This window comes from Mycteria americana, chromosome 1, assembly GCF_035582795.1.
Source record: "Mycteria americana isolate JAX WOST 10 ecotype Jacksonville Zoo and Gardens chromosome 1, USCA_MyAme_1.0, whole genome shotgun sequence".
In the NCBI taxonomy this organism is placed as follows: domain Eukaryota; kingdom Metazoa; phylum Chordata; class Aves; order Ciconiiformes; family Ciconiidae; genus Mycteria; species Mycteria americana.
In genome coordinates, this window is record NC_134365.1 from 57976884 (window position 1) to 57999730 (window position 22847).

The 22847-nt window shown below is 52.1% G+C and overlaps 1 protein-coding gene across 2 annotated transcripts; it reads left to right on the forward strand.

Annotated features, from left to right (window-relative positions):
• Positions 1–4886: 4886 nt before the first annotated feature.
• On the forward strand, positions 4887–22694 carry CBX6 (chromobox 6). 2 transcript variants are annotated; one of them, XM_075500503.1, is made up of 5 exons: positions 4887–4998; positions 5141–5184; positions 5350–5415; positions 5616–5682; positions 13813–22694. In XM_075500503.1, exons 1-5 carry the CDS (start codon positions 4930–4932, stop codon positions 14782–14784), a joined length of 1218 nt encoding a protein of 405 aa, XP_075356618.1. In that variant the 5' UTR covers positions 4887–4929; the 3' UTR covers positions 14785–22694. The 2 variants fall into 2 exon arrangements, with proteins under 2 accessions (XP_075356618.1, XP_075356627.1); XM_075500512.1 differs by having other exon boundaries at positions 13867–22694.
• The last annotated feature ends 153 nt before the right edge of the window (positions 22695–22847 follow it).

A 22847-nucleotide genomic window follows, 5' to 3' on the forward strand; every position in this document is an offset into this window, starting at 1 on the left:
ACCTCCCCTTGCTTCAATTCTACAGCTGAATTATTTTCCGCCAGTCACTTCTGTTGGTATAAACATGCAGCAGGGCTGGAAGAAGAATGGAAAATGTGTGTGTGCGTGCGTGAGAAGGCTCAGTAAAGAAGGATCGATGAAGAATGGAGCCTGCAAAAGGCTGTTTCTGACATTACTCATTATTTTGATTCGAGGAGGTTAGGTTTTTATTAATTTTTAACCCACTGGGCAAGTTAGAGCTGTACAGAGGTGACCTGGGATGGTTGGTCTTTGATGGATTAGAATTTGAAGAGGAGAACGCCAATGGCAGGGTGACTGCTGCTCTGGGTTTAGGGACTTCTTGATGTCCTTGCGCAATGCTGCAGTGCCAGGACAGCTCTGCCGGCACCAGCTGGAGGAGAGTGCTGGTGTGCCCCATCCTGCGTCTCTTGTGGAAACGGAGAAAAGCTGAGGCGAGGCCTGGGCTGCCAAACACGCTCCGCGCTGGTTGCCAGTGGGGAAGCCCACTCTCCTCCAAGCCAAAGCCTCTGATGGGTTGGCCTGCGGAGCTTTCAAGGAGCTCCCCGGGAGCAGAGCAGCTCCTAGGTGGCATTTGGCCCCTGATTCACCGCAGGTAATGCGGGGCCTTAGCCGAGGAGCCCGAATCCTGGGGCTGCTGATACTCTGCTGAGAGAATCCCACAGTGTCATGTAGTCTGCTTTGGTTTCTGACTTGCTCCTTCAAGGTGTGTGCCTCTCCGTCCTCTGTGGAGGCTAGCTGTTAATCGAGGTACCTCAGTAAGCAAATGGGGCTGTCTGAGATGTCTTTAGTCGATGTCACATGGGGGTGAGCCCTGCATCCGAACGCAGCTATGACATCAATCACAAAAGCATGCAAAGCAAAAGCAGAGGGGGGTGGGGTGTGTTTCCTGAGTCGGTCATGGCTCAAGGCAGCGTGGTTAGGTCTTGCCTGCGTTACCAAAGCGCAGTCAGCATGCTTGCCCTGAGCCAGGGAGGCTGGATTTGAGTGATGGCATCGGAGGAGGACTCAGCCAGCCACTTAGGTTCTGGCAGCAGCTAGTGAGTCAGGTGAAGTTGTAAGAAACTGCAGTGCAGAGTTCCGGGAAAGCCTGCTCCAGAGATTGTTTCTTCCTACCCCTGCCAATGCTGCAGAGGCTGGCTGGCACCAGAAACTCGTAACGGCTTGTCCTTTCGCATGCATGTGTTGGATTAAAGGTTAATCTGGATAGTACATTTTTTTTTAATAATCTGTTGCTATGCTGCCCCTCTGATCCATGCAGCGCAGCCAGCTTGCCTTGCGCAGCTCTCCCGATAGGATGGCTGAGAACAAGGGCACTCAGCTGCGCCTCGGGATCGTGCCCCCGGGCCCCTGCTATGCGAAACCATGCGGTTTGAGCAGCTCGGCACTCTCTGTTGGGAAGCATGGAGTGCAATGCAGAGAGAGTGGCCCCTACCATGGCGAGTGCTGCCAGGAAACTGGCAGCCACCTCCTCGCTGTTCAGTGCCACTCGTCTTCCCTGCTCTTGGTCCTTTTCTTCCCAGCGTTTTGCTCCCCGAGCAACTGCTTTTGAAGCAAGGATGCCAGAAACCTGGGGGGCTGGGCCTGCTTTGGGAACTCGTGGGCAGGCTCCAGGGATATCGTAGTACCCCAGTGGTGCAGGTGCTGGGTGAACCCCCACGGGCCTTCTCCTTTCTCCGCTACGTCAGAAAGTTAGCGGGCTGGAGGGGTGGTTGTTCTGGCCACTGCTTGGGCTACACCGAGCCACCCATAACTGCTGCACGAGAGGTATGTGGTCAGCTCTGAGGGGTCTCTCTTTGCTCTTGTGTGTTTCAGAGTTGCAGCTGGGAAATCTCACCGCATTTTGACATGGATGACCATAGCGCCAAGGGTTTGCTTAAAAACCGAAGCAGCGTTTGCTTCAGGGGCTGGGGTGTGTGCAGCTGCACCAGCTCCCGGTGTAGGCGAGGGAATGACCGTTTCTTTACAGAAATCCACCGCTCCTGACAGCGATCTTCCCGGAGCAAACAGCAACGGAGTCGGCTGATCAACCCTTGGAGTTGTTCTAACGGAGATAAGCGCTGTTACTCCTGCCAGGTCACGGGTCTGCAAAAACTGAGCCTGGAGGCAGATACCAGCTTTGAGCAGGTGAGTTTTCCATTATCTAGTGCCATTTAAAAATAAATAAAAATGTTCTTGCACGTGCTGCTCTCCCCCTATGCTCGTACACTGCTTGCCAGGGATTCTGGTGAGAAAGGTCTTGTTGCTACCCCAAAGCTCATTGCTTCCCTGCACTGGTTTCTCGGTGCTAGCAAGAAGTGCTACGGTGTAGCCTATGGCACCAGGGTCTTGAGGGCAGTGAGGCGCCAAAAAAATACTTTATTTCAGTGTCCGTAGTGAACAATAGCTGTTCCAGGAGAGCCATCTTCCTAGGTTAGTTTTTTTAAAGTGTTTTACTGGAATGTGAATGAAACAAAGGAAATACCCAACAATGCTCTGAACAGTTGGATATTCTGCTGCTATTTCGCTTGGTGAGAGTAAAAGTTAGATGAAAGAGCCTGGGGTTGGGTAATACCTGTACAACGGCTGCTCGCAGTGATTTGAGGAGCTGCTGTGGCCGGAAAGAAGGTCCTGCTGACAGCTGGAAGGAGAAAATAACTGGAAAGAGCACATGGAGCTCTCCAAAATGCTGCTGCCCCTTATGGTCCATGGATTGGGGGTGCCTTGTGCTCCCGCCCTGAGGTGAGGTGTGATGCTTGCGACCCGTACGTCTGTTTGGGGACAAGGCCATCGGTCATAGCTCCTGCCCGTGTGCGCAGCTGTGTAAGGACTTTTCCCCAATTTTATTTGGGAGTGCCTGCTTTTTAGGGTGGATGATATTGATGGTTGGAAGTTCAATTATTTGACGCTCAGCCACAAGTGTAAAAGCAGTTGTTTAAACAAAGTGAACAGTAACAAATACGCCAATTTAAATGTGTATGGTGTTAATGAAGACTTAATGTGCAAAGTTAAAAGCAGTTAAAAAAGTGAAAAGCAAAATGCAATGGGTGTGATAGACTTGTTCTTTTGAAGTCACCTTCAAGCGTATAAAGAATTGAGATTAAAAAAGGTGGTGTCCAGAGAAATGGGGCAGTCCAGAAGGACGTGTCCCATTCTAGGTGAGAGATCTGTCTGGGGTTTTGTTCTCAGTTCGCCTGTGATGGTAAATACCTGAGAAAGGGCCTCTTACAGCCTGTTCTCGAAGCGAGTGATATGACCTAAATGCAGAATTATCAGTGGTGAAGTATACTGTGGTGAAGTCCCTGACCACAGAAACACCTTGTTCTCTGAATTGTTCCAATTTCCTGAACCAGGGTCCATGTGACTGTCCATTCGCCGTCTCTGTCGGCATTCAGCAACTTCTCCATCCACTCCCCTTCGAATGAGGACAAGGTGGTGGGGAATGCGTCCTGTCTTGAGTCACCTTTCCTGTGGTCAGAGGGCTTGTGGTGGCTGCAACATTTCAGCTGCTAAGGTGAAAAAGAACAAAATGCTGTAACAGATCTTGCCTGAAAACACTCATTCTCCTACCTGCCCACCTTGATTTTGGGAAATCCATCCCTGCTGGTACTGGTAAATATAGCCATTTCCAGAATATCCTCCTTCTGGGTGGAACTTCTGAGCCAGAGGTGGAAAGGGGAAGCGAACGGCAAATGGACAAAGGGTTAGCAAAGGCCACAGGGGCTGTGAGTGCTCCCTGCCAGGCCGGCTGAAAAGCGGGTAGCAGAGGGGTGACAGTGCTCTGCAGGTAGCTGGTGAGGTCGTGGTGGGTTGAGAAAGAGCAGCAAAAGCAGGATGGCCATTGCCTACAGCCCTCATCATAGCTCCCCCTTCCTCCAGAGGGTATCATTCTGAAATGCACCCCCTACTCACCCTAAAAGTGGAGATAAAGCAGAATATGCTGTTCTGTTGTGCCAGGTGGTACCTCCAGGTAATGGAGGACCACGAGCTTCACATGAAGACAGCTGCAGGGCCGCGAGCTTCCATTTTGAATCACAGAGAATGATTTGCGACTGAGGTTTTTTTTCTTTCTGTCTTTTTAGCACCCGCAAGAGAGTGTAAAGCACACTCCAAATTAAATAGGATTTTGCAGTAACACTCAGGGCAGGGAATTCCTCTAAGTGACTTAACATTTTTCTATTATTCTTTTAAAGGTTTATGTAGCACGTTTGGCCCATTTACCTTGCAGTACCTTATACTGGCTCAAAAATGAGGGCACATACAAGCGCCAGCCAAAAGGAAAAAAAGGATTTAAGCGCCTTTATTGTTAGTTTTTGCCTTGGTAGGTACTTCTAGGCTGCCTGCTTCCCCGCTTACCCCCCGGTGCCAGCCCGCTGGCTAGAGGTGGGTGACGGTGCGGGGTGACGGCGCATCTGCGTGTGCAGAAGGAGGAGAGGAGGCTGCGCGGCCCCCGCTGCCGCCATTGTTTTAAGTAAAAAAAGGACCCGTTCGGGCGGGAAGGGGGCTGAGGCGGCGGAGGCGCAGCAGCACCGCTGCCAGGCCGAGGGCCTGCCCCGGGCGGGCTTCCCCTCCCGCTCCCCGGCAACCGCCCGCCCCTGGCCTCCACAGCCGTCCCCCGGGGCAGGGGGCGCGGGTCCCCCCTCACAGGGGGCGGCGGCGGAGCCCCCACCCTCACGCCCCCCGCCGCGCGGCCCCTTTAACGGCCGGCGCCTGCGCGCGCCCCCCTTCCCTTAGCAACCGCCCCCCCCCACACCGAGGGCGGGGGGGCGCGGGGGGGGGTCACGCGCGGTCGCGGCGGGAGGGGGCGCGCGGGCGTGCGCGAGCCGGCGGCGGCACGAGGAGGGCGGGGCGGGGGGCAGGGGGCGGGGCGGCGCGGGCGGGCGGGATTATTATGGGCTGTGGGCGCCGCCGCCGCTGCCGCCGAGGAGCAAGATGGAGCTGTCTGCAGTGGGGGAGCGCGTCTTCGCCGCCGAGTCCATCATCAAGCGGCGCATCCGAAAGGTGAGGGGCCGCCCGGAGCGGGGGTGGAGGGGCGGCCGCGGGGCTCCCCCGCTCCCCGCCGCCGGGCCCCGGCTGCGCCGCTCGCCGGCCCGCCGGGCCCCCGCCTCACACCCCCCCCCCCCCCCTCCCCCGTGTGTTGCAGGGGCGCATCGAGTACCTGGTGAAATGGAAAGGCTGGGCCATCAAGTGAGTGCATCCCGCCCGGGGGGGCCCGCCGCCCCCGGGGCTGCGGGGGGTACGGGACGGGATGGGAAGGGGGGGGGGTTGTCTCTGCGTACGGCTGTGGGGGGGTTTGGGCGCTAACCCCTTTGCTTGTCCGTCCCCCCCCCCCGCTGCCCGCTCCCCCGGCAGGTACAGCACCTGGGAACCCGAGGAGAACATCCTGGACTCCCGCCTCATCGCCGCCTTCGAGCAGAAGTGAGTGCTCATCCCCCACCCTGGGCTGGGGGGGCTGCAGCAGGTTTGGCTTTGGGTGGGCGAGCGGGAAAGGGTGTCCAGGCTCCCTTCTTTTTTTTTCTTTTTCTTTCTTTTTTTTTTTTTTTTTTTAAAAACTTGTATGTTTCTGTTTCTCCCTTTGGGAAAAGTTTTAACTTCTTGACAAATTTTACTCCCTAAAGGGAACGAGAGCGTGAGCTGTACGGGCCCAAGAAGAGAGGACCTAAGCCTAAAACTTTTCTCCTGAAGGTAACTCTTATTTAAATAACTTTGGCCTAGCCAAATGTCTCTCAAACCTCACTGGTTCATGCCCTTGGAAGGACTGGACTTTCAAGTGACTTGTGCCTGCCGCCTGGCTCTGGGAACGCGGGGACGACCCGATGGGAAAGTGGGTGGGGGGCAGGGACGCAGAAGCGTGTGAGGGGAGAGCATGTGTGCGTGCGACGGGTGCCCCAGCAGGACGGTCGGTACACGCGGATGTGCACGGTGAGGCTGCAATCTCTTTTCCAATATCCTCTCCCTCTTTACGGCCTTCTGCTGCCGCAGTGGAGAGCTAGCCTGCCCCGCTCCCTCTTCCTTCAGCAGCCTATTCCATCCAGCCCATGCCCTGCAACTTAGCAGCACGCTGAGCAATCGGGCAGCTGTGGCAGGAATCCCGCTGCCACTTGTGCTCCTCTGATTGTGTTTCAGGATGTAGGTGCGCCACAAGAGTTTCATGAAGGGTTCATGTTTTGATCTGTAAACTGCCTGCTTGTTTTGCCCTTTTTTTTTTGGGGGGGAAGCAGTGTTTCACCTCTATGTAGGATAGCGGCTGAAGTTTCCAGTTCCCCTCTGACAGACCGAGCATCTCTGCAAGAAGGTATTGTCGTAGCATCTCTGCTTGCTTGCAGTGATGAATGAGGAAGGTAGTCCCTAGTCCAGCCCCCGCCCCCCCAATTTTTTAACTTTTTTTTTTAATCAAGAAAGCTGGTAGCTGCCTGACCACTATGTGAGCTCTGTGGATTTATTAGTCTACAGACAAAACTCCTTGCTTTGCTCCCCTCTTACCCCCCTTCCTCTCCAACTCTCTCAGTCTCAGACTTCAAATGAATTGTACAACACACCTTTGTACGATTAAGACAGATGAGCGAGTTCACAGCTTCCCTGGTTTTGATCCAGGGAAGCCCTGGAACAGCCAGGGTGGACCCTGTGGTAAGGCATCGCTATCACTAAGTCATCCTATGGCTTTGGGCAAGTCATTTAGCCTTTGTGCATGTTTCCCCATCTGTGAAACAGGTTAATACTTTCCTTTGCCTGACAGCAGTAGGAGCTTTACTCAAGTCAACGCAGCACTTTAACTGTATGAGCACCAGAAAGAGCAGTGAGGGGTAGGGTGTCACCTCTCCTCTGCTTTAAGAGGACATAATGAAGCACACGGAAGATATGCAGGAACAGGCGTATTCTGATGCTCCGAGTAAAACCCAGGGGACTGTGGTAATCCTCGGAAAGTCCTGCTGATGGAACTGTCCTCCTCCTCCCTTGTTGCCTGTTTTTCTGCTAACAGTTTTCTGTATCTGCAGACTGAGAACTACAAACATAACTGATACGTACCACCCTTACTCTTTATTCAGGGAAACTAGACTAGTTGGTTTTTCTCTTTCTGGCAGTCATGCATTAAATGAAACCCTTGTGTTTAGGTTTCCAACAATGCAGAGGAATGCTTAAAGGGAAACCACCAGCTTAAAATAGTTCTCTGCTTGAATTAAAAAATACTGGTATTTGTAACACCTGACATTGTTCAGAGCGGTAGAGAAGTGTTTATGCTGTGCTTTTAACATTACTGTGTGTAATCAGTTTATTTTTGATTCTGAATGTGATACGGCAAAATCCACTGCCAATTTTTCACTCATTTAAAAAAACAAAGCCAACCCCCAAACTCAAAAATAAAACCCACTCATTCCTCCTCTTCTCCCCTTGCCCTTTAAAACCCCCCTAAACTTGGAACCTGAATTATTCAACAGCATCCTTTGAATCACGTCCCTGACACGTTTCTGTTGCACATCTTCCTTCTGCCAGCTTCTCAAACGCTACTGAAAATCTGTAGGTTTGCAGAGCTGGCTTGGTACTTTGTAGAAGATGGATCGCAGTAGTGAGCGAGATGAGCTCTCCTGAAGGCTGGTGCCACATTGTGGGAGAGGCTGGCAGGGCAGAGTGCTGCCACTGCCACTTGGTTTGCAGCTCTAGGAAACAGAGCTGGTGAGGCTGTTAGTGCTCTGACCTGCCGTTTTTGTTTGCCGTTAGTGCTCTGACCTGTGACTTTGGATCCTACCCTAAAAATAAAACCCCAGGCCAGGCAGCAAGAAGTAACGCTATCACAGCTAGCCCTATCTGAACTTGTTTGAGCTCTGTTCAGGCAAACTACTAGCAACGCAACTGCGGCAAGAAACGTGACCGAGACCGTCATGATAGTTTGCGTCATATGCATCTCTTGGTCGATTCTTCTGACCTGCTGAAGATGCGGGTTTGACCTCGGCTAGCCCTGCAGCACTGGTGCTGCTGCGGGAGGAGTGGGATTCCATTCTGCCTCGTGCATCGCTAACTATGTTCTTGGTTCTTTCAGTTGCAGAATCTCTTGCCAGTGAGAATTTCGGAAGCAGGGGAAGAAATTTGATTCTTGCATCCCAGAGGGAGTCTTTGGAGTTGGCAGAACAATATTCTTTTTGATCTGTTAACTGAACAGATTAGGCCTGGATGCAATGATGTTTAAGCAGGAGTCTGGCCTAGGACTGCTTTGGTAGACTAGTCTGCCCTCAACTTGGTGGCTTGCTAGGATTTTTCATGTGTGTCAGTGCTTAAACTTAGGCTTCTGAGTCTCCAGTAAGGCACTGAAATAAGTGTCCCGACACACCGCTCAATCCCCTGGCTTGTGTGGGTGTTTTAGTTTGCAGTTGGGGCTAGGTTTATCCTGGGATTAGTTCTCAAAAGCTGCAGATAGGCACGCAGGGGGATTTGCAGAAAGCGTTCCAGCAGGTTAGTGGCCCACGCCTTTGGAAGAGCTTTGAAAAGCTGCATCTTTGGCCACCTGCTGCCTTTGTAAGCCAGGCTCCTGTTGCTGAGAGCTGTCTAACACTTGCCCTTTCGATCAGACTGCAAAGGGAAATTACAGTCCAGGCTTTGTAATATCGCTATCAAGATGGCCGGTGTTGAAAGTGACCCCTGCAAACTTCAACTGCAAAGTTTTGGGCAGGAAATGGGTCTTTATTCTCTGCATACTAGGGGCAAACTTTCCCACAGCTGAGATCAAGCTTGGCGGGAGGTTGTAATTCTTGGGAGGCTGCTGGTATGCTGCAAGCTTTGTGCTGAGTGTATGGGAAGCAGAGTCCTTGGTCTGAAATGCGCAGCACTGTCTGTAAGGCTCTTACCTTGGTACTTAGGTGTCTGGCAGAAGTCGTCCTTGAGGACGGGCCCTTCAGCTGCAGGTCGGAAAGGAAGCTGGTGCGAGGTTAGAAAGAGACATAGCGCATGCTATAGTGATCTTCCTCTTTTCCCCTGCTCAGTTTGCTCTTTTTATTTTGCTTTTCCCTCAGCACTCGACTGTGTGGAATGCAAAACTCGCCAACTAATCTAATAAAGTCTAGCAAGTGCTATTGAGAGACAGAGCCCGGTCTGCAAGCTCAGTGGGTGGCTAGCAAAGACCCCTAGTTGGGGTGGCTGTAAATACTAAGGTGAAAAGACTGGAGAAGGTTAATGGGGAGGAAGCAGTAACTGAGAGCAGAGTAAGGGAGAGCCTTAGTGGGAGAGGGGGGGAAGAAGGGGCCAAGCAGCGTCGTGTTCTGTCGCTTTGCCCTTCCTTGAACTCTGAAGTTGGAGTTGGGTTTCTTTTGATCTCCTCCCTGTTCGTAAATTATCCCCGAGCGGTTTGAAAACAGACCATTCCCCTTTGTAGCATTTTGTTCCCCATCCAGTAGGGAAACTTTAGTTTATGGCAGTGTTGCTTGGGAGAACTGTGCTATGAACTGGCTTGCTGTTGCCTTGTCACTTGGAAGAGTGCAGAAAAAAGAGGGCGATAAAAAGACAGAATGGCAGCCAAAAAGGGGAAAGAAGAGCTCTTGCGAATGCTGTTTGGAGCAAGGACTGTGGGAATGCAGGTGGAGAATAAAAGACAAAGCAGAACCAGTAATTTATGAGAGAGTAGCGCTACTATGGTGCAGCAGCGCTACTGGAAATGACTTGATTTTGAAATAATTAACTAGAAATCCGTTGCCTTACAAGGTCTTTTTCTTTTTTTCTTTTTTTTTTTCTTCCAAATTGCAGCGGTTTTGATACAAAGCAGGTAAGAGAGGCTTTTCTAAGCACGTGTCTGTGTACGTGCTTGTGTGCCTCAGTGCATTAAGGGAATGAATGAACAAATATGCTTGCTGGGCCTCAAGGGACATTTATTCAGAAATAGTAGGGAACAGGGGAGATATACTAGTTCCCAGGGGCATTGAGGGAAAGCTGTACAAGCTAAATAAAGGTGATACATATCCCAAAAGGGAAGGAGGGGAAGGGAAGCAATCCTAGCAATTGCCTTGCTCTCGTGACAGAGCACTGCAGCAAGCCTCCAGAAGCTGCATCCTGATGTAGGCTGAGCTGTAAGCAGAGAGTAAATTACTTCATATACATGCTGAGTACCTCTTCAGCAGTGAGCAAATCCTGCAGGTGAAACCAGCAAAACCCAGAGAGGTAGTTTCCATTTGGAAAACTTCTGAGTTAAGTAGCAAACTGTGGTGATACAGCTGAAAGGATTAAACGGGTTTGTTTTTCAAAGACCTCATGCTCATACGGCTTGTGAGTGTGATCAAGTAATATATCCATAGCAGGGAGAAGCACATTTCCAACAGATAAAACTAAATGCTGAGTCTTCTCCAAACCAGAGGTAGCAAGTTAGTGTAAAGTTGGAAGCAGGAGAAGGAGAGCCCAGAAAATGTGCTGTCCTCTGCAGGGAAGAGACTTGAGTTCATATAGTTGATGCCTGAATAAACCTGATCCTGTGGTAGGAATACTGAGCTTTGCAAGCGAGAGGGCTCTGGGGGCTGGTCTTAGATAAAGCATCTGATACTATTTTTCTTGAAACCTTACCTGGAAAAACAAGCTCAAGGTAAGCTGAATATTTGCATATTGCTCTTTGGAACTCGCATTGAAGCTGGTCACTGGGGACAGCAGTGTAGCAACTGGGGGGGACCGTTGGGTCCCAGCTTACCCTCTCTCTTAATAGTCTGGCCAAAGAGGTTGATGGTGCATGTAGTCTACCTGTAGACTACTGAAACTGGAATTTAATAAATGCAGAGAGCTGAAACATGAGTTGGAAACAGTTTCAGCCTTGAAGTGCCCCAGAAGTAACTGGAAACACAGACACATAGCAAGTAAAGGAGACCTAGTGGTTCCGGGACACTGGAAAAGTCCTAGCCATGGACCAGGGCTCTGTGCTAGGTGCTGTGTAAGCACAAAACCAAGACGGGTCTCTCTGTCAAGACAGGACAGGAGCTGATTAATGTGCACAGTCTGAGAAAGGAAAATCAGCAGGACTATGGAAGTGACCGGGCAGTGACCATCCCAGCATTATCGCTTTTCATTTGATGTGGTTGATGGGAAGCTTTGCTGAGGAATTTGGGCATGTATAAGGCAACTGTGGCTTGGGGGAGATGTGGGGGGAGACCTGCTTCTTTCTCACGTGGCTGATGGAAGGCAGCGCTGTGGGCAGGCAGCAATTAGACTCGACTCTGAGTAGAGGGGCACAGAGGGGGCAGAACTCCTCACTCCAAGGTGTGATTACAGGGTAGGGAATTAATCTAGAAGACATGTGGTGTTGGCAGCAGGAGAGGCCCTGAAGAATGCCTGTGTCTATCAGCTGAAGCTGTGGATCAAGGATTTTTACCGGTGCATCTGTCTGTACCCTCTGCTTGGCTTCCGTGTCCTGCATTTTGGAACGGGACATTGTGTTGCACTTTGCTCTCTGCTGAGCAGTGGTAAATTGGCAAGAAGCCCAAAGCACGAGAGCAGCAATGCTGGAAGGGCTGGCTGGGGGGGGGGGGGGGGGGGGGGGGGGATAAAATTGTTAATCCAGGCTGTGCTGGTATGTAATGTCAGAAAGCAAACTGTAGCTTGTCCTGGTGTCTGCCATCTGCTTCAGAGGGACCTGTGAAGACAGGGAACAAGCACAGCCCTAGATGTGCATCTGTCTGTGCCTATGACCTCCTGATGGGATCTGCGGGGTCTCTAAGTTGTGGATCATTGGGATGGGAGGGAGAGAGTTGATGCGTGGTGCAAGGAGTTCATCTGGTGCTGCTGCTGTGCTCCAGCCTGTAGGATGGGACAGGAATTGTCTAACCATTTTCTGAACAGTTTGCAGCATGGAGTAATGCATGAGGCTGAGCAAAGAGAAACTAGCTGGGCACTGGGATGCTTCCTGCTACAACAGGACGTGTTGGGGTTTGTCTGGGCTGGAGATGCTCCCTCTAGCTAAGTGAAACAGTCCTATACTGCCCAGGGTTAATGTGGAGAGTGTCTGTGCCTGCCTTGGCAGCCGTGGTACTTGTCCCTGTTTCAGTCGGCTAATACAAAGTCTAGAGTCCCTGGTGCAGATGAGCCTTCAGTCTGCGTTTTTACGTACAGATGGGGAAGGAGGCCTCATCTTTGCAGTCCTTTTAAAGCCAGGATACAAGTAGTACTGCAGGGCACAATCCAGCATTAGCCAGGGAGGAACAAAATGTCTTCATGTCTCTGTTCTCTGCTCATTCAGGATTTTCTGTGGTTCCCATGTGTATCTTGGTGGGAGAAGAGGGGCACTGGGTGACAGCAAAGCTTTGGGGATGTAGGGCCAGGGCTTTGAGCTTATTGTGCAAGACCTGACCTGGGCCCCCCACTTAGATCTGTTAGATCCCTGCCTTTACACGCACATTTTTTTCCCCAGGCGTTTCTCTGGTAGGAGGCACAGCCTACAGGGTGACAAAGGAGATGGTGTTGGAGTGCTTAAGCTCTTAGCTGGCAAGAAGCCATCCTGATCTTGGTGTGTGCTAGGGGGCAACGGGATGGAAAAGTTGGGGAGGAAAAGCAGCTGTCTCTTCTAACACTGCAGTTCTTCTTGTGCCCACGAGATGGGGGAAGCTGCTCACTAGATGGACAACCGGGGGGGGGGGGCTCGCCTGTCCCCTCCAGGCATGGGTGACTTCTGCCTATGACCACTGCTGAGAGGGAATAAGGAGGGGGGCTGGTTTGGGCAAGGAGCGAGGTGCAGGTGGGAGGCTGAGCTCTACAAGCAACTGTGCTCTGACAAGGGGTGATGTAAGAGTACGCTCTGGGTTTCCATGCCCACGGGGTCTTCAGGTCATACTGCCTCAACTTACCAATGAAACTGTTGTTCCTGCTGCCAGAAAATGTTCCTGTCTCTGGTGCAAGAACCAGGGCAGGTTTTGGCACTGTCTCCAAGCACCAGAAGAGCTTAGAAGTCTTATTCCCCTGCCCTGGCCCTCAGAAAGGGCTGGCACTGAGCAGTTGAACCACTGCTGTTCCTGCTCTGTTTCATTAGCAGGTTTCAAACAAGTGTGGTGTTCAAAAAGGACAAGGCGATCTCTTCTTTGGAGATGCAGTTAAACTTGACTTGAGTTCCAGCTGGCCTGGTCTCTGGCTTTAAACACTGGACCTTGCTCCCACAGCAGAGTAAGGATATACAACTTGCTTGTGGTCTCTAGTTAAAATTAAGTTTTGGATCTCTGCATTTCTTGTGTTTAGGTAAGACAGCTCTGTTAGACCACCCTCACCCATCTCCATCCATGTTCCTCAAGATCCCCTTCTGCCATGCTTTCCAGAGCAGATGAGTCTGGTTGTGGGAGGGGACGAGCAACCTGGATGCATTAGTCTTCCTCTCCCCCTTGTCTCATGCTCATTTTGTAGAGGACCTGATACAGTCCCCTGTCTTGGGACTAGTACATAATTTTGGATGCTAACTCAACACTAACAGCCCCAATGCCTAGGAGGATGCTTGGTTGTTTGGCTGACAGTGGAGGGTTGTGCACATTGGCTGATGATGACTGGGGGGGGGGGCTTGGAAATCATTAACTGTAACCCTGAAACATGGCTGGAGGGTGGCAGTTTCCTCCTGGGGGAAGCACATGTCAACAGGGGCACTGCCTAGGGAGTAATTAGCTGCCCAAAGAGGATGTAGAAGTGCCCCATGCTTGTATGGGGGCTGTGCCGTGGCTCTTAATAGTCCATGGGTGTGTATGTGTGCTTGTCATTAATGTGGGTATAAATGTGACATGGCATTCTTGTCCTGAGGTGAGCAATGCTCAATTTGAGATTTGGCTGCATCTAGGCTGCCTCTCTGACCCTGTTTTTTTTTCTCTCTCCCCACCACCGCAGGCTCGGGCCCAAGCGGAGGCCCTCCACATTGGGGATGTACACTTTTCTGTCAAGCCTGGTTCCAGCACCTCCTCTCCCAAGCTCCACTCCAGCGCCGCGGTGCACAGGCTCAAGAAAGACATCCGGCGATGCCACCGCATGTCCCGGCGCCCCTTGCCCCGTCCAGACCCCCAGAACGGCGGGACCGTGGGTGGCGGGGCTGGCATCCGTCCTCCTGTCTCACCCTTCTCGGAGACCGTCCGCATCATCAACCGTAAGGTGAAACCCCGTGAGCCCAAGCGCAGCCGCATCATCCTCAACCTCAAAGTCATTGACAAAGGTGGGAAGCCAGCCAACGGGGCCGGGGGCCTGGCTCGTCCCAAGATCCCATCCCGAAACCGTGTCATCGGCAAGAGCAAAAAGTTCAGTGAGAGCGTCCTCCGCACCCAGATCCGTCACATGAAGTTCGGCGCCTTTTCGCTCTACAATAAGCCGTCTGCTGCGCCTGCCCCCTCTCTGGAGGGCAAAGGGGAGGCCGAAGGCTCCCAGGCAGCCTCCTGTGGGCTCATTATGGGCTCCACTCCCTATGATGCCCCCAGCTCCAGCTCCTCCGGCTGCCCGTCGCCCGCCCCCCACTCCTCCTCCGACCCAGATGATTCCCCTCCGAAGCTGCTCCCCGAGACCCTCAGCCCAGCCATCCCCGACTGGCGCGAGTCAGAGGTCCTCGACCTCTCGATCCCACCTGAGTCGGCCGCCACCAGCAAGCGTTCTCCCACAGGAGGGTGCAGTGGGGGGCAGACACCCTCCTTGTCCCTTTCCTCTTCTGACCCGGAGCAGGAGGCTGGCGACTGGCGTCCCGAGATGTCCCCTTGCTCTAACGTGGTGGTCACGGATGTCACCAGCAACCTCCTCACTGTCACCATCAAGGAGTTCTGCAACGCGGAGGATTTTGAGAAGGTGGCGGCGGGTGGCGGCGGAGGAGGCAGCAAGTGAGCAGCCAGGTCCCCCTGCTCCAGGGGCATGGGGGGAGCTCTACCTGCGAGAAGTCGTGGTGCGAATGGCTGTCCTTAGTTCTCTCCTTCTCCCCTTGGCTGTCCCTCTGCCCTCACTGCCACCCTTCCGCCTCCTTTCCCCCTGCCCACTCCCTCTTGCCTGGAGGCTGGAGCGTGTCAGTGGGGGGGGAGCGGGGGCACCCACCGATCCTGGGTGTCGCTGCCGCTGGGAGGAGGCAGGGAGCGTCGTGGTGGGGCTGGGGAGTGGTTGTTTGTCCTTGAATGTGGTGTTGTCCAACGGGCGGTGGAGCCTTTGGGGATGAGGGATGGGTGAGCATGTGTCTGTGTGCCTGTGGGGGTGGTGGGGAAGGTGCTCTTCCTCCTCCTTCCCCTTCCATCTTTGGCAAAAACTGAAGAGGAGCTCCAGACCCTTGAGGGGAGGATGTAAGAGGATTGGAGCCCTCGCCCACTCCCCTCAAGCCTTCTCCCACAGTGTGCATGCAGTCTCTTCCATTCCTGTGTTTCCCCCTTGCCATGACTCTCATCCTGCCATCCTTCCCCTTCTCGGCCTGTGGCCTGGATCTGCCATCTCCCGTGCTGTCCTCGTGGCAGTGGCTGATCCAGATGGCCCCAGACTGAAGGGGAGAGGGGCAGGTGAAGTGTCATGACTGAAAGGTGCTTGAGACAAAGCTGGGGTGGTGGGGGTGCCCCATGTGCATAAGCCCCATATTGGCTTCCCCTTTCCTTTGACTATTGGTGCTACCTTGGCAGTTGTATTGGCGCTTTCAGGTGGCCTGATCCCTCTTCTCCTGCATCTTCCAACTTGCTCAGCTCTGCAGGGGGAAGGGAAGAAAAGGGGAGTCTGCTTCCAGCCCAGATCTTCCTCCTGGTGTTCATCACTTGCACTTGCTTGGGGGAGAGGGCATGAAATGCCCTTCCCCAGCCTTTCTGTGGTGGAAGTGGGAGTGGGCTGTGCATCCATCCTTCAGTTCGGGGGAAGATATGCTGACAATGTGATGCTGCCCCAGCCGGGTGAGGCTGGTCTCCCGCCTTGCGTGTAAGCTTCCCTCGACCCTTTTTGCTTCCCCTGCTCCTTTTGGAGGGAGGGATGGATGGACGCTAAGGCGGGTCGCTTGCTCTTCCTGCTTCCTTTTGTCTCTCCTGCTCTCCCTTCCCTGTGGTGGATGGACTGGAAGAGGGTTCCCCTCTGTCTTTTCAGCATCTGAAACGGCCCTTACAACTGTCAACCAAAGGTGCTAATAAGAAATAACTGTCTCTCTCTCATAGTATGCATGTGTGCTGGATCTCTTCCCCGAGAGCTCCTGTGCACTGATCTACAAATTCCTTCTCTTTGCCCCTTGCAAGTAAGAGTGAGCAAGACCACAGCTTGCCATTCTTTACCCACAGCTCCCTCTTTCCCTGACCACCCTTGTTCACATCCAAAAATAAGCTCTCTCTTTCACCTGCCGTTTCTGGCGTGCTCCACTTCTGTGTGGGTCCTAAGCTTCACGGTGAGATGCTGTTCCTTTGCTCTCCCTGCTCCCTTACTCGCATAGGGCTCAGCCTGTAAAGGCAAGGAAAAGAGGTGCTGTTCAATCAATGGGAGAGCCTCACCCTCTCAGCCCTGTCCCCCATATTTGGGATGGGGCAGAGGGGCGTCACTTCTACATAATGTGCTGCAGAGGTGAAAAGGGTGGAAAAAATTCCCCGCACTGGGGCTCGCCTACTTATAAACCTGCCCTGGGCGGGTGAACACGAGTGGAATTGGCCCCTCTGGTGCTTCCACACGAGGATGCTCCGAAGCTGCCGGCTCCGAGGAGTGCTCTTGTGTGGAGTAGTGATTTTGTGGTTGCAGTGGTCTGAGGGTAGAAGGAAGGCAGTTTCTGGGAGAGAGGCAATATTTATCTGCCCAAGGGGCGTTGTCGGGGTGGTAGAGGGATAGACCAGCTTCTGACCTTAATTAGGGCCTCTGTGCCCAGAACTTCTCTTCCCCGCCTCCAGTGCCTGGGTTGATGTAATAAAATCTTTTCTGCCCTCCCCACAAGCCTTGCCTCGCAGCGGGTGGAATTCAAAGCCGTGGGGCACGGTGAATTCGCACCAGTTGCAGCTCAGTGTCTGTGCAGATGGTCCGAGGGGGATTCCAGGTGCTGTTAGCACCACCCTTTGCACACCTCTTTTTCTTTTTCTTTCCTTGCTTAAAGAGCTTAGTGGACTCTTTGGGGATGCGGTTGCATTCACAGCTGAAGCTAGGGGCAGGGAGAAAGAGACTTCCCCGATCCATTCACCAAGCTAAGGCTTCCTATAACTTGTTGGACTTGTGTGCGTGTCTGTATTAATACCTGCCTGTATTTTTCATGTGTCTATTTTTTTTGCATCTTTCCTGTGCCTGGCACACCCAGGGATCCCTTATTTTAGTATAGCCTATCCATTCGACTGCAGCTTCAAAGATGAGCAGTTTGTAGGCATAGGGGAAAGCTCTTTCTTCGGGAAATAGAGAGGAGATTCTTCTCTTTTTTTTTTTTTCCCCCGTCTCGACAAGGATTATTCTGTGGCTGCGAGATAAGAGGAGCTTATTTATGGGGTGGATGCAAACTGGCCAGTCACTTTAGGTTGTTAAGTTACTGTTTGGTGTGTATGTGGTGATGTGTTTTGTTTCGTGGTATTGAGGTTCTGAAAAAAAAAATTGAAGCGTTTAAGTGGGAGATAAAAGGGAACTTTAATAGGAAACTCTTGATGTGTTTTGGCCAAGATGTGTTCACTTGGCAGAATTCTATTCCCCAGTGTCTCTTGTATGGTGTTCTTTGGGGGCAGGGGGCAGGAATTGTTTAATCGAAGGGTTTTTGCCTTTCTCCAGAGTGACAAGCAAGGGGACTGTCTGTGAAGAGCAAAACAGTGGGTCGATGTAGGGATACTCCGTGAGGACCTTCTTCCTGTGGTGAGGAGATGAGGGGACTTGTTGTGGCAGAGGAGCTCATGCAGTAGATCCTCTTTGTGAAGGAAGAAAGGAGTATGATCCGGCTTGCAGACACAGCTCGACTGCTTGTGTGACAAATCTCTCCCTGGGTGGGTCACCAGGTGGGAACCAAACCCTAAACCTCTGGATCCGAAATGAGGATCCCGTGCTGTTTTGAGTTAGAGGTCTGCTAACTTGAACGCAGCAGCAGCCTCAAGTTCCCTCAGGTGGACAAGCCACTTGAGGCTGACTAACCTACCTTCGTATTCACGTGGGTTACACTCCTCCTTCTGAATTTTTGCCCTTACTCCTTAATGGAGATGGGAAGGAAGATCTATCCATGCTCTTTAAAAAGGGTGTGGGATTGAGGGAGGAGTTTATTTGAAAGTATCCCCTTCCCTTCCCCGTAACCCCTAGGAAAAAAAAAAACCACAAAAAACAGGGAAATATTCTCTGTGTCTGTGCCATGTTTGTTCTCTTGTCGTTGTGTTTTTAGAGGAGATTTTATGATGGAGTGGAAAAAGTGAAATGATTAGTTTTGCATAAAAAAAGAAAAGTTTAAAAAAAATTTCTACAGGGAGAGAGCGAGAGAGAGAGAGAGTTTAAAAATTAATAATAAATGCAGTGATTGCACAAACTGTAGTGGTATTAGATGGTCCTTAGAGAAAAGAGTATTTTGTAGTATCGAAGCATGTGTGTCTGGGATGGTGTTTGACTTGCTTGAACTGGAGGGAAAGGCATTCTGGGACTAAGCAGCGATCTCTGACCTGAAAAGGCAAGTTGCATGTTGGAGGAACCCTGTCTACAAACCTTTCCCGTCCTTGCCTCCCAAGTGTTGGAGTGAGTTCCCTTCCCTCCCATACCTCTCCTGTGAGCTAAGGTGGAGTCTCCAAGTGGTTTTCTGGCCGAGCGGCCCTCAGAAATGGCCGGTCACGTTCTGCTAGAACATGGATCGGACCACCAACATGGAAACAGTTGACTTACTTTGCATGCACAGCAAGCTGCTAAGATTTGGGGTTGGCATGTACCTTTCCTGCCAAGTCGCTGTCTCTTCTCTTTTCCCTCCCCCATATCCAAGCAGGATTAAATATTGTGGGCTTATCTCCTGGGAAGCAGATATGCCTCCCCTCCGTAGGGTCTTTTAGCTTCTTCCAGCGTCAGGTGGGGAATGGCATTTTTCCGTATAGGATTCACCACATTGGGACAGAGAACCGAGTCCCATCTGTATGTAGTCTGGTGTTCCACCTCTGGCAGTATTCTCATCTTCAGAGACAGATGAGAGAACTGCCTTGTGTGCTCTGAAGGTGTTGCTGAGTGAGGCATACCCTCTTCTTGAGGCCAGCAAATGCTGGAGGTTTTGGGGTGGGGAGGGAAGAGGAGCACCCCAATGGGACTGTGCTCGAGTAGGGCTGCCTTATTCTGCTCCGACTTCCTGCGGGGTGGCGGGGAAGAGTTGCCCGAACGTTTCTTCAAAGCGAGGAGGCAGCTCTTGCGTGCTGGCTTCCCCATCCAAGATGTCTCTGCTGGGCGTTCATCTGGTGCGTGGGAGTGACTGCAGGGAAGAGGGGAGCCACCAGATGTTGGTGTCTGAACAGAAGGTGGCAGGCAGGGGACGCTAGGACAGCTTTTCTTGTCTGGACTTCTCTGGTGCCCTTGGCTTTGCAGTGGCAGGTGACGGATGTCTCGATGCCTCTCATAGCCTGGGCTGCTCTTGGGAACTTCTTCTCCTCTCTCTGCCCATCGAGCTCTGTCAGTGCTTCCCACGGCCTTCAGCTTGGAGCGGCAGCCTCCTGTCTCATGCTCTCTTTTCTCCTCGCTGAGCAGAGCGGGACTGGGGAGGCGTGAAGCTAATGAGATGCAAGCTCCTTTTGCGATGGAAAACAGAGACATAGAGTGTGGCGAGCAGGCCCAGCTGTGGTGAGCCACTGCTTAATTTCTGTTTTCAAAAGAGAAAGGGAGCATTGCTCTGCGTCTCCCCTTACCGAAGTTCCCAGGGAGATTTTATGAAATAAACAAAACAAACAAAAAAAAAAACCAACCACAGTCCTGCTTTTTAGCAGGTAGGAGCTGTCTCTGAGCTGAGTCTTCCTAGGGATTTCACTCCCTTTCCCAGCCCCTCTTTGTAGAGGAGGTTTCGGCAGCTCCCAGCGTTTGGAGATGATCACCTTCCTGGGGACCTCCTGGCAGAAAGAGGTTGCCATGCTGAAGGATGGTGTCCTGAGTCCCCCATGCTTCTGCCCACCCCAGGTCACGGCATTAGTGGGGCTGCTTGGGAGCAGGTCCTTCTTCCCAGGGAGGTGTAACAAACCTGGAGTGCGTGTCTGGCTAAGTGCTTATTTTTCCCCTCGCCTCCTTCCCCACCTTCCGACAAGACCTTTTCCTCCTTGCCTGGCACATCCTTTTACTCCAATGTCGCTTGCTTTTGCTGCATTTTTCAATTGCCCAATAATCGTGCAAGAGCTGGGATCTTATTTACTTTTTATATATAAATATAAAAGAAACCCTCTCCCCTCCCCTCACTCCCCCCCGTCTCACCCACCACCCCACACGCAGCCTTCCTGATCTCTGCTCTGAAGGTGGTGTGCTGTAGAGGGTTGATTTGGGGCCGGGGATTCGGTGCCTCCTGGGTTCTGTTCCTTCTTGGTTTGCCGTGGCCTTTCTGCCAGCTGTGTCACTGCCCTGTGCCTCCGTCTCCCTCATGTGAAGGGGGTGGTGGGTGGAGGGGACCGTCCTGCTGAGGGTGCTGGCAGCCTGACTCCCGCGGCGTTTGCACAGAGCCAGAGGAGTGCCAAGTATTGCTTCAGAAATCCCCTTCTCCCTGTCCGTGCTTCCTTCCCTAGGTAACTCCAGCAAGTATCTTCATTTCATCGATGCTTTGGGGTTGAGCAAATAAGTGGCTTTTTTTTTTTCTTAATTCTGTTTTTTTAGGTCCCTCCCCAGAGCACAATGTGTATGGTTTCTTTTTGGGGGTGTAGATGGGAGGAGGTGTTGGAGTCTATCTCCACCCTCACCTTTGCCCTTCTGTCCTCTACTTCTCTCCCCTTTCGATGTTGTCCTCTGTCAGACTGATGGGGCTAGTGGGGTTTGTGCCCTTGTCTGCACAGGGTCAACAGCCTTTGGCACCAGCAGCTTCGCGTGTGTTCTGCATGGTGCATCTGAGGTGCCCTGTGTCCCATCTGCCTCGCCTATAAGGATGTCGCAGGGCTCTGAGTTCTTTCTCCCTTTCTTTAAATTTCTCCTTCCAGGAACGAAGGGAGGCGTAGTCGGCTTGCCCTTCCCGTGGTGGTGGGCTGCCTCTGGCAGCTCTTCTGTCCCTTCCAGCTTCTCTGTAGTGGGAAAGGAAATGTCTCCAGGACTGTCCAAAAGCACGATCCTTGGGGTGAGAGTCCCTCCACCTCAGGTGAGCGCTGTGCTTTGAGCCCTCTCCCTCCAGGCACCCATTCGAGAGTGCCGGCAGAGATGGTGCTGGGGGTGGAGGAGTGGGGATGCCCTCTGCGCTCCCGGGCTGAGCGGAGCAGGGAAGCGGGCAGCAAGCACAGTGCTGCAGCGCAGGGAAGAAGTCAGGCGGCAGAAGAGCGGCTAGATGCAGTCAGGGTGATGCCAGCTTCAGCGGCAGCTCAGAAAATATATCTGGTGGGAGGGAAGGGGCATGGTCGGAACAAGCAGCTGAAGTGTCAATTCCCATTGCAGGGCCCCGGTTCTTGACTTCATTCCTTGTGCAGCCGAGCACTTAGAGCTTGCACTAGATCGCAGGAGTGTGGCTGGGTGCGTCAAAGCACTTCGTGGGGCTTCGAGGCCTCGTAGGACTAGCAGGGCCCTCGTGTGCTCCTGAGCAGCCCCCCGGCTGCGCCCCGCTCTCCGGCGGTGCTGAGGGTTTCCTTCTGGGCAGAGCAGCAGGTAGGTGCTCTTCTGCAGGTAGGTTGCTCTTCAGCTGTCTTGGAGGGAGCCCGCTGCTTCCAGCCCCCTGGCTGCAAAGGGGAATGTAGTCCTAGGTCAAGTTCTCAAACAGAACAAAAAAAAAAATTCATTGTGATGACTTTTTTTTTTTTTGAAAAAAGTTGTCATGCTCGCGCCTCCCCCAAGCTAATGAACTTGGTATGCTGTCCTCTCCTCCTCTTCTTCTCTCCCCTGCCGTTAAGCCTTGTACGCTCCTTAAGAATAGAGGACTCTCTCTTTATTTTGGAATATTTTTTCCCCATTTGTTTTCTTTTTGGATAGACAGTTGTCCGGTGGTGGTGGAGGACAGGGGCCTGCCTCATCTGTTCCTTCCTTTCACCTTCCCCAGTGCCAAGCTTAGGCTCAAATCCTGCAGATTCCTGCAAATACTGAACTTCGAGCAGGCGAGTTACCCCACTGAGCTCTGTGGTACTTGGGTGCTTCAGATTCTGCCTGTGCTTGAGTTTTGGCAGCATCAGAGCCTTATCCTTTCTCTTAGAGAAGGTCAGGCCTAACTCCTAGAGTGCTGATGGTTCTGGTGCAACCCATCTGTCTCTGTATTTCCCCTCACTTGGCATACAGTGAAGGTGGTAATTTTTTTTAATTTAAAATAAACCTAAATATGTATCTTGTAGTTTTTTTATTTTGAAAAAAAATGCATTTAAGGATTGTGCACGGATGAATTGTATATCTATATATTTTTTTTGTCTTGCAATTTTCATTTTAAATATAGTGTTTGTTCAGTTTTGTTTTGTTTTTTTAATCCAGTTCCCAGCTGGCTAAACTCTGTCTAGAGCGGATGGGTGGGAGGCATAGCCACTGGAGGGGCGATTGAATCACCCCTTCCCCTGGCGCTTCCCACAAGAAAATGGTTTGCTCCAGGTTTGGGGGTGGGGGTTGTGCTAATTACTCTTGTATTCTTGTACATTTTGTTCTTTCTGCTGCTCTTGAATATTGTATCAATGCCAGAAATGGGGAGTTAAAAATTAAAAAAAAAAAATTAACCCCAATAAATTGTTACATTCCAAAACCTTGTCTTCTCTTCCTTGGCTGGGCTGTGACCTGCTCTGGGTATAAGCGACCTGCGGAGCTGGTAGTGGGGATACTGAAACGCCTGCCCTAAGCCAGCGTCGGTGAGCTCTGCAGCCAAATACAAACACGCTTAGTACCTCTCA